General features: G+C 45.8%; 1 protein-coding gene across 1 annotated transcript in view; it reads left to right on the forward strand.

Moving 5' to 3' along the window:
- LOC119171194 (uncharacterized) overlaps positions 1–15023 on the forward strand; it is a 74950-nt gene that overhangs the window by 30613 nt on the left and 29314 nt on the right. Inside the window, exon 2 of the mRNA XM_075888054.1 lies at positions 10606–10886. Within this exon, the coding sequence (XP_075744169.1) occupies positions 10606–10886 (281 nt within the window). The remainder of the gene's footprint in view (positions 1–10605; positions 10887–15023) is intronic.

Here is a 15023-nt window from a genome sequence, read left to right on the forward strand (position 1 = left end):
AATCACAACCAAATAAACATAAAACTACGATCAACAAATTCATCTCTTGCCTTACATGATGGTAATGTGCGCAGCTGGTAGAACAGAGGATTTGCTTGGCCCTGGTGGGTGGTGGAAGTACATGGCAATGAGTTGTGTGGGTGTCATTTTGCCTGCAGCATGTCATAGGAAGAATAATGCACGATGTTTTTGAAGATAAGAATAGTCACGTGTTCCCAAGCATTCATCTTTTACTAAAGCTAGAAGCACAGCTGAGCTTCGTGAGTCAGCTAGCACACATGACTTTTCGCCAAATTCGTAATAAGCGAAAATTTATGACTTGAGACTTCCACAACATTTGACGTGTCCGCCAGGTTCATTGAGGCACCGCATGTGGGGTTATGCTGCAGCGTCTCGGTTGAGTAATCCTGGGCTCATCGGAGCATCAGTCGTTGTAGAATCTTCGGGGCCACGATATTTACGAGCAACAGTTAATGCGAAGAGAGCAATTGCAGGAAAGCATCCAGGGTGCCGCAAACATGCGCACCGCAACAAAGCTCGAAGTCAACCACGGCGAGCCATCTATTTTAATGGATGTACTACGAGTATTTGGTAAGCTCTCCGGACTGTATGTTCAAGGATGATGACGTGTTTGGGTCAGCCACATCAAAGATTTTCAAATGCAACGCAATGTCCATTGTGAATTATCTTTGGTACGACTATATTATAACATTTGCTAAATGTGCGTCTCACGCGGTGCTAATGCCATTTTCGGATAACCATTCATGTTGTTGGTGTTTGGCTGTTTTTTTTATTAAAAAGAAGGATGAGTTGATGCCGTGCCGAGTCACTCCCCCTGATTGCTGCAGGCTTATCTACGCCGTTCGTATTTGTTTGTTCGATAGGTTCTGGAACGACGCCACAGGCGAATAAATATCGCGTAATATTGTCAAAAATGGCATGCTTGCTGATAAATTAAAAATAACCATTTCACCGCAACAGCAAAGGACTGATTGTGATAGGAATAACTTCTTATAGTATGCAAAGCAACACTAGCACCTCACTATCTTGGATTTGATAATAAAGAACTCCATACGAAATTTGGGGGCTCTTAATATTCGCCTTCAAGAGTTGAACACGACAGCGAAATCCGGCCCCATTGTGCGCCCTTCAATGGCTAAGTGCATACGTTGATACACACACACACACACACACACACACACACACACACACACACACACACACACACACACACACACACACACACACACACACGCGCGCGCGCGCGTGCAAGCACGATGTATTTACAGAAGTTGTGTGGGTTTTCGTTCTATTTAACAGCACTTTACAACAAATTTATGAAAATGTTGAACAGCGATATAGTCACACGGTCCTGTATTAGGAACTGCACATAGACGTGGCACTTGTATTCGTAAAAGGTCACAATTTGCCGTCCGTCTTGCGTTAATTATCTGGCAACTGTTCGACTTGTTCTTCTGGAGACCTCTTCCGGCCAACCCCAACAAGCATCGCCTTATAGTAGGTGAAATGGCAACTGCAGTACTTCACATCTTTAATTGTGTCGTAAGAATGAAAAGCTAATTCTATGCAAGTTTTGTAGTTTGTTGAAATGGCATTTTCTGGCAGGGCCATGCTGAGTCTCACAATGTCTCACAGATGGCAGGACACTATCTAGCGTTTGCTGTTTGCTTTATCAACACCTATGGAAAGGCATGATGTGTTTTCCACTAGATGGACATAGTTGTCCATTTTTATAGATGTTTGGAAGTTGCTGTGTGTTTTAAGCGGTGGTTTTATAACCACTTTATAAAACAATGATAAAAATTTCGGTGCTTCCTTTAAAGCGCATATCTGCTTCCTCTACCTTGAAATACTTTCGTCGGTCACTGTCTTGATGCTGACAGCTCCCCTTGTCAGAAAAATTAATGTAGTGGCGTGCTTCGTGGTACACTTTCTAAAGAGAATAGTCTTTTTTGGGATACTCTAACACAAGAATTTTAGTCTGTCGCTCTTTCTGTTAGACGTGCAGTCACACAATTCAACCACCCAGTGAATGTTTAGGCCATGGAGGAAGAAAAGCAAAAGTGAGGCCCTCGCAATGTGAGCTGCAGAGCGAAATGAGTGGCGGAAGTCACGTGCTTTTGCAGGGGCGCTGTGGGACAATGTGGGCACGCCGTGGTCTCGTGCGCCAGCAAGAGCAATGCGCTGGACAGCGGTAGACTCGCCGCCGGCTCCTCCTCGCTGGCGCCCATTGCGCATGCGCGAGCCGCCATAACGTGCCCAGAATTAAGAGGAGGAGTCCTCTACTTTTCCCACTTCCGGCTTCTCAATATGTGACGTAACGCTTCTTTCTCGCCCCGCCGTGGTGGTCTAGTGGCTAAGGTCCTCGGGTGCTGATCCGCAGGTCGCCAGTTCGAATCCCAGCAGCGGCAGCTGCATTTCCTATGGAGGCGGAAATGGCGTTAGCACGTGTGCTCAGATTTGGGCGCACGTTGAAGAACCCCAGGTGGTCAAAATTTTCCCAGCCCTCCACTACGGCGTCCCGCAAAATTATGTGGTGGTTCGGGACGTTAAGCCCCACATATCATCATTACGCTTTTTTCTCAGTTGATCGCTTCTTTCGTGGTTTAGACCCTTTCAGAAGGCCCAGCCATCTTGATATATGTGAGGCGTTCATGCTTGTGAACACTGTAAGTCAAAAAGCAAGTGGTACGCAAATATTGGTAAATATCAATACGTAAGTATTGTGTCGAGTGTTCCTTTATTTATAAAATGTATGCAATTCTAAAGACTGCAGTGAATATGACAGTTCACTTATGATGCGACGCTATGAAAAATAAGCGGGTGCTTCGCGTGCTTCACTAAAACGACCCGACGCTGCCACCTACCAATGGCTCTGCGTTCTTGAAAGAATTCATTTCTAGAAATGACTGCCAGATGGCGCCGACATCTCTCTGAGGACCTACTCAGCAATACGCTCGCGCGGAACGTCAAACAAATGTTTTATCACCTCTCTTCAGGCAGGAGGTTATGGTTTTTCGACAACATTTGCCAGCAAAGCATGCATATACGTGGCCAAAGTATCATATATTTAAGTCTCCATATTCCCCGTCTTTTTGATGAATTCGCACTGCCACGGTTGCTTCGCATATATCTTACCTGAACGGAAAGTGCATTGTAAATTTCAACTTGTTTTAATGCTAAAACGTATATTTGAAACCGTTATAGCCATACGTCTATGTCAGCAAAATTTTCCGAATCACGTTGTTCTTTTCTTTCTATTTGTTTGCTTGTGCAAGTTATACTCATCCGATGGTAATTTCTAAATGAAGGAACACGCTTTCAGCGGAGAAGCCCGGTTTACAACAGACGTTTCAGTGCCATAGGGAGCAGTATAAAACAATTTTTATGGTAGCTGTCACTAGCCGACCCTTTTCTCTAATATTAATTTAAACGAACCATTTTGTAGGTCGACGCTCTTGCAAATTAAACTTGGCTTCCAGTGGCATGCACGTGTCTCAGTTTTCCTATTGAAAAATTTTGGATGAAAGTAAAATACGACTTAGAATACTCGGCTTGAAAAAGAACAAGTTCTGACACAAACCGCGTACATTCTCGCTGCTTCATTTTCTGTATTGCGCGAATGAAAAGTGTACTACAAATGAAAAGACACAGCAGATTCTCTGCATTCGATTTACCCTAGGACCAAATTACAGGAAAAATCTCATGGATGCAGAGCAGCTAGCGCCATCCTCTGTAGACTTCACGTAAGCGACCATTTTTGTACTACCAACGTTGATTTGGTACGAGCAAAAGATAATGTGGGCTCCCTCCTTTCAGCCTCGATCTCTCCTACCCCCCCAAAAAAGAGAAAAGTAAGCAAAATTGGCGTGCATTTTTCGTCGTTTTCTTTGTAATGCTTCTAAAGCTCTTTTTGTTTCAACCCAGACGCAGAACTAGCAATCATGATGTCAAACCTGTCTTCATAAGAAAACGAGGTGTAATGACACAATATAATTATTTTCTATCAAACAAACGAAGGAAGTTTGGTGGTCGCCCCATCAACTACGAAAGAACATTGTTCTGTGTGTATTCGCAGCGTTCTGCATTTTCATTCCTGCACTTTATTCACTGTTATATGGTGCAAGCTCATCCAAATTTCGTAGCGAACAGTATGGCATGTTTGTACATAGCCACGTAGTAGTTTCAATTCACAAAAATATGGTGGTTGCAAATGTATCTGTTGTTTCAGCTTTTGCGGCTACACCCAGATCAGTTATCGCAAAATTTGTAAATATAAAGTATATCTTAGCAGAAGAAAGATATATATATATATATATATATATATATATATATATATATATATATATATATATTATTTACTTTATTAGGGCGAACTTGTGCCCACGATTCTGAAGATATGGTCGTCAAGTCCGAGTAGCCGAGTGGCACAGATGCAACTATCTTCCTCTTCGTCGTTGCTGGAGCGCGCGAACGCGTGGCGCATGCCAGCCGAGCCGAGTCTTGCTGGTGCTGGTGCCACGATGATTGTGGCGGGCTACTTGAACGTGGCGAACCTGTCGCAGCATTACCCCCCTCCTCAGACGCATCGTCCCGATGCTTAAGACAGTGAAAAGATTCATGCGCACTCTCACTCGTTTTTCGACAATCTGTCATGATAGGGCTTCATGCGGACTACGTGTACCACTTCCGTGGGATTGCGGCGTCTTGAACTCAAGTGTCCAGCGGATCTGACTTCATAACTGACGTCGCTGGTACGGTTGAGTACTTTATAAGGGCCGAAGTAGCGGCAAAGAAGCTTTTCAGAGAGTCCGCGGCGGCGCACTGGTATGCATATCTACACTTTGTCACCGGGATGATAAAGTGCGTCACTGCGTCGCTTGTTGTACCGACAAGAATCGACGTGCTGTTGGTGGCGTATTCGGTATCTTGCCATTTCCGTGCTTCTTCGGCTCTTTGCAAGAAGTGATCCAAGTCAGGTGGTGGATAGCTGCTTTCGTCCAGTAGTGGTAACATGGTATCCAGTGGGGTGGTCACTCGTCGGCCGAATACTAGTTCGAAAGGGGCAACGTGTGTTGTTTCTTGAACGGCTGTATTATATGCGAATGTTACGTAGGGTAATATTTCATCCCACTGTTTATGTTCAACATCGACATACACTGATAGCATGTCGGTCAGAGTTCTGTTGAGGCGTTCGGTTAAGCCATTTCACTGAGGGTGATACGCCGTTGTTCTTCTGTGATCGGTATTTGTTATGCGCATCAGGCATTGCATTAGGTCTGCAGTAAATGCGGTGCCCCAATCCAATAACGACGATGGGCGCACCATGTCTGAGCACTAAGTTGTTCACAAAGAACTTGGCGACTTCGGCAGCTGTCGCACTGTATCGAGAGTCAGTCTCAGCATAACGGATGAGATAGTCTGTGGCTAGGACTATCCATTTCTTCCCAGCACACGATGTCGGGAAAAGTCCTAGGAAGTTCACGCCGACTTGTTAGAATGGAGCATCTGGAGGGTCTATTGGCTTGTGAAGGCCGGCTGGTTTTACGGGTGGAGTTTTGCACCGTTGACAATGACGACAAGTTTTCACGTAGCGCTGCACTAATGCGAGCAACTTAGGCCAATAGTATTTCAGGTGAATCCTGGCGAATGTTCTGCTCACACCCATGTGTCCAGATGTTGGCTCGTCGTGGCATGCGTGCAGAATTTCCTCTGGCATGGCTGTGGGCACGACTAGTAAAAACCTTTCACCATTAGGTTCGAAGTTCCTCCTGTAAAGGACACTTCCTCGAAGGCAGAACGCGGAGAGCCCTCTGAAGAATATGCGAGGGACTTGAACGTCGAGACCCTGCAGGTGTTGTATAAGCGCAGCAAATCCGGGTCATCTCGTTGTAGTTGAGCGATTTCGGATGCGTCGACAGCGCCTAGAAACAGGAATTCTTCCTCTTGAGGTACACTTGGATCGACGGGAGAGCGTGACAGGCAGTCGGCATCGCTGTGTTTCCTTCCAGATTTTTACACGACCGTAATATCATACACCTGCAGCCCAAGGCTCCATCTTGCTAGTCGACCTGACGGGTCCTTGAGATTTGCCAGCCAGCATAGTGGATGGTGGTCACTGACAGCTCTGAACGGTCTACCATAGAGGTAGGGTCGAAACTTGTTTATTTCCCAGATGCCTGCGAGGCACTCTTTTTCAGTTGCAGAGTAGTTTTCCTCAGCTTTTGATAGTTTGCGGCTGGCATAGGCTAACACTTTCTCTTGGCCATTTTGACACTGGACAAGGATGGCGCCGAGGCCGACATTTCTGGCATCGGTACGGGCTTCAGTGTCGGCTGTCTCATTGAAATGGGAAAGTATTGGTGAACACTGTAGTCGTTTTCTTAATTCGTCAAAATTTTTCTGTTGTTCGCTTTCCCATGTGAAGGGCACGTCGTCTTTTGTCAGTTTTGTAAGAGGTTCCGCAATCTTTCAGAAATTTTCTACAAATCGCCTATAGTAGGCACATAAACCCAAAAATCGATGCACTGACTTTTTGTCTCTGGGTGTAGGGAACCTCTGAACAGCTGCTGTCTTTTCGGGATCAGGACGAACACCATCGTAACTAATGACATGTCCAAGGAATCGCAGCTCTTCGAAGCCGAAGTGGCATTTTTCGGGTTTGATTGTCAATTTTGCTGACCGGATGGCTTCCAATACTGCGCGTAGTCGCTCTAGATGTTTGTCAAACGTTGCAGAGAATATCACCACGTCATCCAAATACACTAGGCATGATTGCCATTTCAATCCGGTGAGGACAGTGTCCATCATTCGCTGGAACGTCGCTGGTGCGGAACAGAGGCCGAATAGAAGCGCTTTGAATTCGAATAGGCCATCTGGTGTTACGAATGCCGTTTTTTCAAGGTCCCGCTCGTCGACCTCTATTTGCCAATATCCGCTTTTCAGATATAAGGAAGAGAAAAACTTTGCCCATCGCAACCGATCTAGTATATCGTCGATGCTTGGCAAGGGGTGCACATCTCGTTTAGATACACTGTTCAGTTTTCTGTAGTCGACACAGAATCTAAGCGTGTTGTCTTTCTTCTTAACGAGCACTACGGGGGACGCCCATGGACTATTCGAAGACTGGATGAGATCATCCGAAAGCATCTCCTCCACTTGCGTTTTGATAATTTCCCGTTCCTTCTGTGACACCCGATATGGATGCTGGCATATAGGCCTCGTGCCGTCTTGCGTTATAATTCTGTGTTTCGTAATTGACGTGCGTTGGACCTTCGAGGCACTTGACAAGCAATCAGAGAATTCTTTTACCAAGGCGTAAATCTGTTTCTTTTGACTGTCCGGAAGGCTCTGATTGACGGTCAGGGATGTGTCGATGTTGCAGGCCACTGGTCGAGTGGTTGATGTCGTGAAGCTGCATAGTTCAGTCGCCATACAGAAGTAGTGTAAATAGGCAATAGTCATGCCATGAGCGATGTGTTGAAGCTCATTGGAGAAATTTGTGAGTAGGACATCTGCACGGCCATTCGTCAAGTGAACAAGGCCCCTAGCTACGCAGACACCTTTGTTCAAAAACAGCCCTACATTTGTATCTGCCATGCCTTCGCGGTTGTACAATGCGTCATTTTCTACGAGCACCATTATACTGCAGCGTGGCGGCACAGTTACGTCAACATGAACAACGCGTAGAGCAGTTAGGCTTCGTTCCTCAGATTCCTCCACAGGTATAGCTCGTTCAGTTGAAAATGACACGCTGGACCTACGCAGGTTAATTACGGCGCCATTAGCTCGCGAAAAATCCATTCCTATAATGAGTTCCCTTGAACATTCTGGCAGCACAATGAAATCAGCCACGTAAATAAAGCCCCGTATTTCAAGTCTTGCAGTTCATCTGCCAAGGGGCGTAATAATGTGACCACCTGCCGTGCGTATCTGCGATCCACTCCACTGTGTCACATTTTTGTTTAGCTTTTTCACCATCTTGTGACTTATCACTGAATAACCAGCACCGGTGTCGACTAGGCATTCAGCTCCCATTCTTCCATTCTCAACCGCAAATCTCAAGTGACGTTTTCGTTGCTGCACCCATCTACCGGAAATACACCGTCATCACCCTCAAACCTAATTGGAGGATCTTCGTAACTGACGTTATCAGTGGCCTCACCTCCACAGGTCGCTTGCTTCAGTTTTCCGGGTGTGTACTTGGAGAGGGATGACCAGCCTGCCTTGAAGGTGCACGTGGGATGGATGACCGGTAGCGCATAGGCGATGGTGACCATGACCGGTGTTGGCGTAGAGATTGGCGAGTTCTGGCGCGTGGACAAGTACTCCTCAATCTCCGCTGGTAGTTCGCCGTTTCGGGGGCACGGTGCATACGACGGGAAGCCTCTTAATCTAGCCTGTCGGTAAGGACAGAATCTGTACAGATGACCCACTTCCCCACAATGAAAACACAGTGGCCTGCGCTCGTGATCATGCCAGACGTTACTTTTCCTGGGCCTACGCTTCACATAGTGATGTGTGCTACGTGCTCCTGGGGGCAGATAGGGAGCTGTTGGTTCCCGTGGACGAGGTGCGCTGCGTGCCGCAGGTGAGAGAGGAGTCGTCGCCATCGCAACTGCTGCATTGCTGTGTACCGTCGGTTGTCTGACAACCTCCGAGTATGTTTGGATAGGTCGAACCGGCTGTAGCTCACGCTTTGGTTTTCGTATCACCTGCCTCAGTTCGTCACGAACAACGTCCGTCACAGATAGTGCAGTTGGAGTCTGAGCTTTTGCAGTCTGCTCAGTTCTTCTCTAATAACTGATCTATTGAGCTCTCGCAGGGCTTCAATGTCGTTTCGCACGCCTCCGGAGAATACCTGTGCAGATGCGCAGTTAAGATTCCGGTTGTACTGCTGAGCCAGCTGTTTCAGTGTTTTTTCGATCGCCGTCACTTTCGAGTAAAACTCAGCAACTGTGGTCGGAGGGTTGCGGACGAGAACGGCGAACAGCTCTTGCTTCATTCCGCGCATTAGATGGCGCACATTCTTATCCTTAGCCATGTTGTAATCCGCACGCTTGAACAGACGGACCATGTCCTCAATGTACATAGCAGCACTCTCGTTCGTGAGCTGGTTCCTCAATTGAAGAGCAGCCTCTGCTTTTTCTTTCTGGTCCATGTTCGCGAACGTAGCCACCGCTTGTTGTCGAAATACCTCCCAGGTAGACAACGAGGTTTCATGATTCTCAAACCATGTCTTTGCGAGTCTTCCAGGGCGAAGTATACGCGACAAAGCTTCTCTCTTTCATCCCATCCATTCAAGCTCACCACTCTCTCGAACAGGTCCAACCAGTCAGTCCTCAACATCGTCGTACGAGTCGCCGTGGAATACTGGCGGCTGGTGCGGTTGGCTAATGAACACTTGTGCCGGTGTTACCTGGCTAGTCACAGTGGTGGCATCCATTGTTTCAAATCCCCTTCGTGTGAAGTGAAGAGGACCGAACTCAGGTGAGTCACCTTGAAGACGGCGACTTGCCCTCTGGTGTACAGGAGTCACTTCCACGGGGTTGATACACTGGTCGTCGAGCTACGCTGTCTTGAGCTCGCGGGGCTTCGATTCATAACCCAGCGCCTCCACCAGAAATGTAGCGATGCTGAGGCCGACAGGTAAAAAAACAAGCGTCTTTATTAGGGCGAACTTGTGCCCACGAATCTAAAGACTATGGTCGTCAAGTCCGAGTAGCCGAGTGACACAGATCCAACTATCTTTCTCTTCCTTGTTGTTGGAGCGCACGAACGCGTGGCGCATGCCAGCCGAGCCGGGTCTTGCTGGTGCTGGTGCCACGATGATTGTGGCGGGCTACTTTAACGTGGCGTACCTGCCGCAGCAATATATATATATATATATATATATATATATATATATATATATATATATATATATATATATATATATATATATACGCCAACGTCTGGGGGCTCTCGTGGAAGAAGGTATAACGAATATGACAGTCAGGTCATGACATGATTAGCGCGAAAGTCCTGGCATGTTAGTCATGAAACCTTGGGCCGTGGTATGCGGGTATGCACACAGGTGATTCGCTCTTGTATCTACCCCGGAACAAGGAGAACCAACGTTGGCAATTTCATCAGGAAAGCTAAAGCATATCAGGCAGCAGCCATGTTTGCCCAACGACTAGAAAAACAAACATCAGGACCCAGTGAGAGTCAAACTTAAGCAATCGGCGTGAGAGCCCAGTATATTACAAGAAAGCCACACCAGGTTTCCAAACTCTATTCGCAAAAGACACCACGTAACAGTCATGTCAGCGTTACATCAGTAAGTGTACTTTGGGCACATAGTTTTGTAGGAAGGTAAGAAATATTACATATGTATTGCTATACTAGACTCATGTCAGTTTATAGCACTAACTATTTCGTAATGGAATATTTCATCTCGCAAACTCTCTGGAAACAGCCATTTACAGCTAACAAAGCAATAATCGTGAAAGTGGCATTGTCCTGTCGGTTCAAATAACAATCTATATATGCACCACCCATAATTTACTCGACCCTAAAGAACTAACTTCCTAATACACGCAGGTCCACTAACGTTAACAGAAACGAAGCGTCAACGCTTCAAACATCGACTGGTCAGAAGAACGCTCGCACCGAGGCGTTGTCTAAGCCCCCTTCGCACAACGAGCCCCAGCTCGACAAGGCTTGGAGCCGAGTCGTGATCGCGTGTGCAGCCACTTTCTTCTCGTCCGCTGTCCACTCCACATCTGGCTTCTTTTATGTGGCCTTTATGCGACAATACGGGATCAACAGACAAGCAGCTTCTTGGCCGACCAGTGTCTTTCAAGCAGTGGATGATGTCTCAGGTTAGTACTAACGCTACGTAGATTTTTGAGTTGCTGAAATTCAACATACGAAGCTATCAGCAGAAGGTCAGGACAAAAATATTGTTAGCTTTTGCACGTAAGCGAATATAGGTAAACCGATTCAGAAGCTTGTGTCTATCTTAAAGAAGCTTTTTTTTTCTGACCCTCCAGCACGTGTTAGACTGTCCGTGTACAGTTTGAATGCTTTATGTAAATAATAATTGACGGGAACTGATGTGCTCTTTCCCAGAATGGTACAACAAAAGAGCACACAGCACACCCGTTAACTTGCTAAAATTATAGTATACATCAATCATCTTTACACTACTCCACATACCCGTATAAAAGCGATGCTAGCGCAACAAAAAAGGTAGGTATTTGCCAGTCAGTTAGGACCTAAACACCAAAGTGCTATATTGCTCTAAGGGGCAGCCGTAATTCTTCTAACGGTTTCTTGATTCTAATCACAACTGATTGGCTTCCTGCTACACTTTTTTGTTGGTTGCTCATTGGTCATCGTAATCGGTGTCTGTTGATGCCAATAACTTGGTAAACTGCGTTTTCGCGAACAGAAAGCCGCATGAAACACAGTATAGAAAATTGTCTCAATGAGGAGCCCTAAGAAACTTAATGTGCAGAGCACTAGGCACAGAGGATTACATCTATCTATCTATCTATCTATCTATCTATCTATCTATCTATCTATCTATCTATCTATCTATCTATCTATCTATCTATGTTGCTAGTGAGCTACCTACAAAGAATCGTGCTCTCGTGGTCATTCAGTTAACTGGACATATACAAATATTCGTAAATGGTGTCATGAGTTTGAGACCAACATCAATGACAGGACGTAACATCAAAATGATTACGTGAACCTCATGAAAGGCATCATTTACATGCCGTGGTCCTGGTTTTGTGCTCTTATGTTACGATGATATATACCGAAATTTGTGTGGCGGAAAATGCTCACGACGCACGTAAATGGAAGTTCGGAACTCATAAACCACGGAATCATTATAGCATTAGCATATTGTGTATTTTACGTGACTTCATTTTGAGATGCTCGTGAGCGTTTTACTTACTATGTCATGCCATGCCTGTATAATGAACACAAATGACAGGGCGGAATATAAAAAAGATGGCGTAGTGCCATGAACGGTATGGTTTACATGCACGCTCAATATGCACCGAGGGACCTTCCACTCAATTGGTGTGTACCAAAATTATAATGCTATGACATGTCTGAATGGTGAAATTATGACAGGTCATAACATGAAAATCTAAAAAAATATTCAATGTACTGTATAAGTAGTTGCCACTGTCAAGTAACACTCGCGGAGGGCTCGCAAATTGTTACGGGGAAGATATCTTACAAGGAAGATGATACGTGTATGGAACTGTCGCTCCGGCACAGCTGAAATGGCACCCAAAAGGAGGAAGGCAACAACGTGGTTGTTGTGGGTTGGACTCTCGAGCATCCCCTGATGGCCTGCATGACTTCGCGCTCTTTAATCCGTTAGCAAGACCCGCTGTCGGTGAATAAATCTTCCCCGTAACATCTTTTCGTGGAGGTGCTGGGTAACCTGGACGCCCAGGTTAGCAAACTCCTGACGTACGGCGGCTTGAATAGGCGAGACTGTTGTCCAGTTGTCTTACGCAGGGGGCTTATAGGAAGCGGGTGGCATGGCCTCCATTTTCTGGTGAATAATCCTTGCGATATGGGCAGGACGCGCAAGTGAACGGGACGCTGCAGAATCCTTGCAGGACGAAGTCGCAGCGGTGTTTGGTAGTCTCGTGCAGTAGTGGGTTATTCGGCTGCTCTTAGCTTGTTCAAATCGTTAGAATTCAGATTTGATAAATTCAATAGTGGTACAGTTCTTACACATTAGAATGTTGAAAGCATCATCAGCAATCTCTTTCAACACGTCGCTGATCTTGTCCGCCTCGGATATGTTTTTGTCAGTCTTCCGGCACAGTGCCAGTACGTCTTGGGTGTACGTGACGTACGACTCTGTCGATGATTGGACACGTGACGCGAGTTCCTGCCTGGCTGCCATCTGACGAGCAACTGACCAACCGAACAAGTCACGAAACTTTTGCTTGCACGTGTCCCAGCTGGTTAATCGTTCTTCATGCGTCTCATACCCGGCGCGTGCCGTACCCCGTAGCTAAAATATAATATTTGCCAGCATACGCATCTCGTCCCATTTGTAGTGCTTGCTGACACGCTCGAATAATGCGAGCCATTCTTCGACGTCCGTGCTGTCTGTCCCGAAAAACGTGCCAAATTCAAGAGGATGGGGGAGGGGGGGGAACAGGTGATGGAGCAGGTGCGGACGGCGAGGCATGAGTGCCGGTTTCAAGCATCGCGGCTGGACAAAGATTGCGTCCACTGCGGAGTTCCAGAGCCGGGTTGTGTGAAGACCCTGCACCTTCCACCAAAACATGCTACGGGGAACATCTATTCACCGTCAGCGGGTCTCGCTAACGGCTTAAAGAGCGCGCAGTCATGCAGGCCATTAGGGGAAGATCAAGAGTCCAACCCACAACAACCACGTTGTCGTCTTTCTCCATTTGCGTGCCATTTCAGCTGTGCCGGAGCGACAATTCTATACAGGTATGTATATTGAATATACGAGAATCGGCATCGCATCAGAAGCCTGTATAGCAAACCTCCTCTGCAGGCCCTAATGTGAAAGTCATGAAATGCATGACATGTGCTGCATGATTTAAATGCCACATTCACAGCGTGATGGTGGCCGCTTCGTCAGCATGGCATGTTATGTCTTCATAACAAACAGAAATCACTCGTAATACTATGAATATTCAAAATGCATGCCGTATGTGCGGCAATTCTTACTTTATATGCTCTCAGTGTATTTGTGGTCGGCTTATTAACTTGATTTGCATGAAAATAGCATAAAATCAATGTATGAAGAACATGAATGATAAGTCATGCACTGTATATGCGGGACGCCGTGTGGCGTTTGATATCCCACATATTTTATTGCCTACTCCTTTGTACCTGAACTACAACCGAGGGGGTCACTCTTGCTGGAATGTTCACTCGCACTCGGCTCCATGATGCAATGCGGCTGAGGTGCAACATCATTATCTTCTCGCTGACTCTTAGGGTTGATCGTGATATCTAGGGGATTCTACATGTATGTCCGCATGAAAAAACATGAGAGTGATGGCATGTTATGAAGTGACTGGCTTGATTTTCTTCAACAACAATCAACGCGATGTATGCAGCTCCTCGCAACAGTTTCGCATTGCATCGATTGTCAAAAAGCATGGAGTGCGCCGGATTTTTTTTTAGATTTCGAATCACAAAAAAGTTCTTTTTTGTTGCATACTGTTTCAAAATATGGCCTGCTTACGTAAAGAGTTTCATTCCTGCCACCATGAAACGTTGTCTTGTTCTGCCAGACGTTCTTAAATCGAAGCATTGGAATTCGTTCAAGGAAAAAGTGTGCTTTGTTTGTATGACATAGAAAAAGGTTTCCGTTGCTTTAGACTTTTTTCCAGCTTTTTCACACAGCTGTCGCAATGTGTCGTCTTTTTCAGCTCTAAATTTTTCTCCAAACTTTAAAAAACTGTCCTCGTTACTCTTAGTTAAAGAACTACATGATCTTCTTCATAAATTCAAAAATAGGAGTCACCATGACCAAAACGTTTTGATCGTTTTATTACATGTACACTTGCTCCTGGAAGTACTGGTTTGTTCCTTCAACAATTCAAGCTTAGAAGCCTCTACCTGGACAATATCGCTTATTAACATTAACAGGGTTGATGTGGAGTGCCTATACATATTCGTAAGCTGGTTCACCCTAATTCCGCAACGGGCTAATTAGACTGCAGGTGTAATTAAATAAAGAACATAAAAATAAAGCTCTATACACCTGCCTAGCTGTGAAAGAGCTTCCAGATGCTGCCTAAACTTCACATTTCCTATTGTTACACTAGAAATCAGAAAGACGTTGATACAATCAGCTCAAATATCATCAGAACAAGAAAAAGGCATGAAATCGGCGATCAAGCACCGTCATCTGGTTCCGCCTGCGTTCCTTTCGAGCTACCACCCACTTGCTCAGTTCCTTCAATAAACCCCCTTTACATTTGAAGGATTGT

Source organism: Rhipicephalus microplus, chromosome 3 (assembly GCF_043290135.1).
Source record: "Rhipicephalus microplus isolate Deutch F79 chromosome 3, USDA_Rmic, whole genome shotgun sequence".
In the NCBI taxonomy this organism is placed as follows: domain Eukaryota; kingdom Metazoa; phylum Arthropoda; class Arachnida; order Ixodida; family Ixodidae; genus Rhipicephalus; species Rhipicephalus microplus.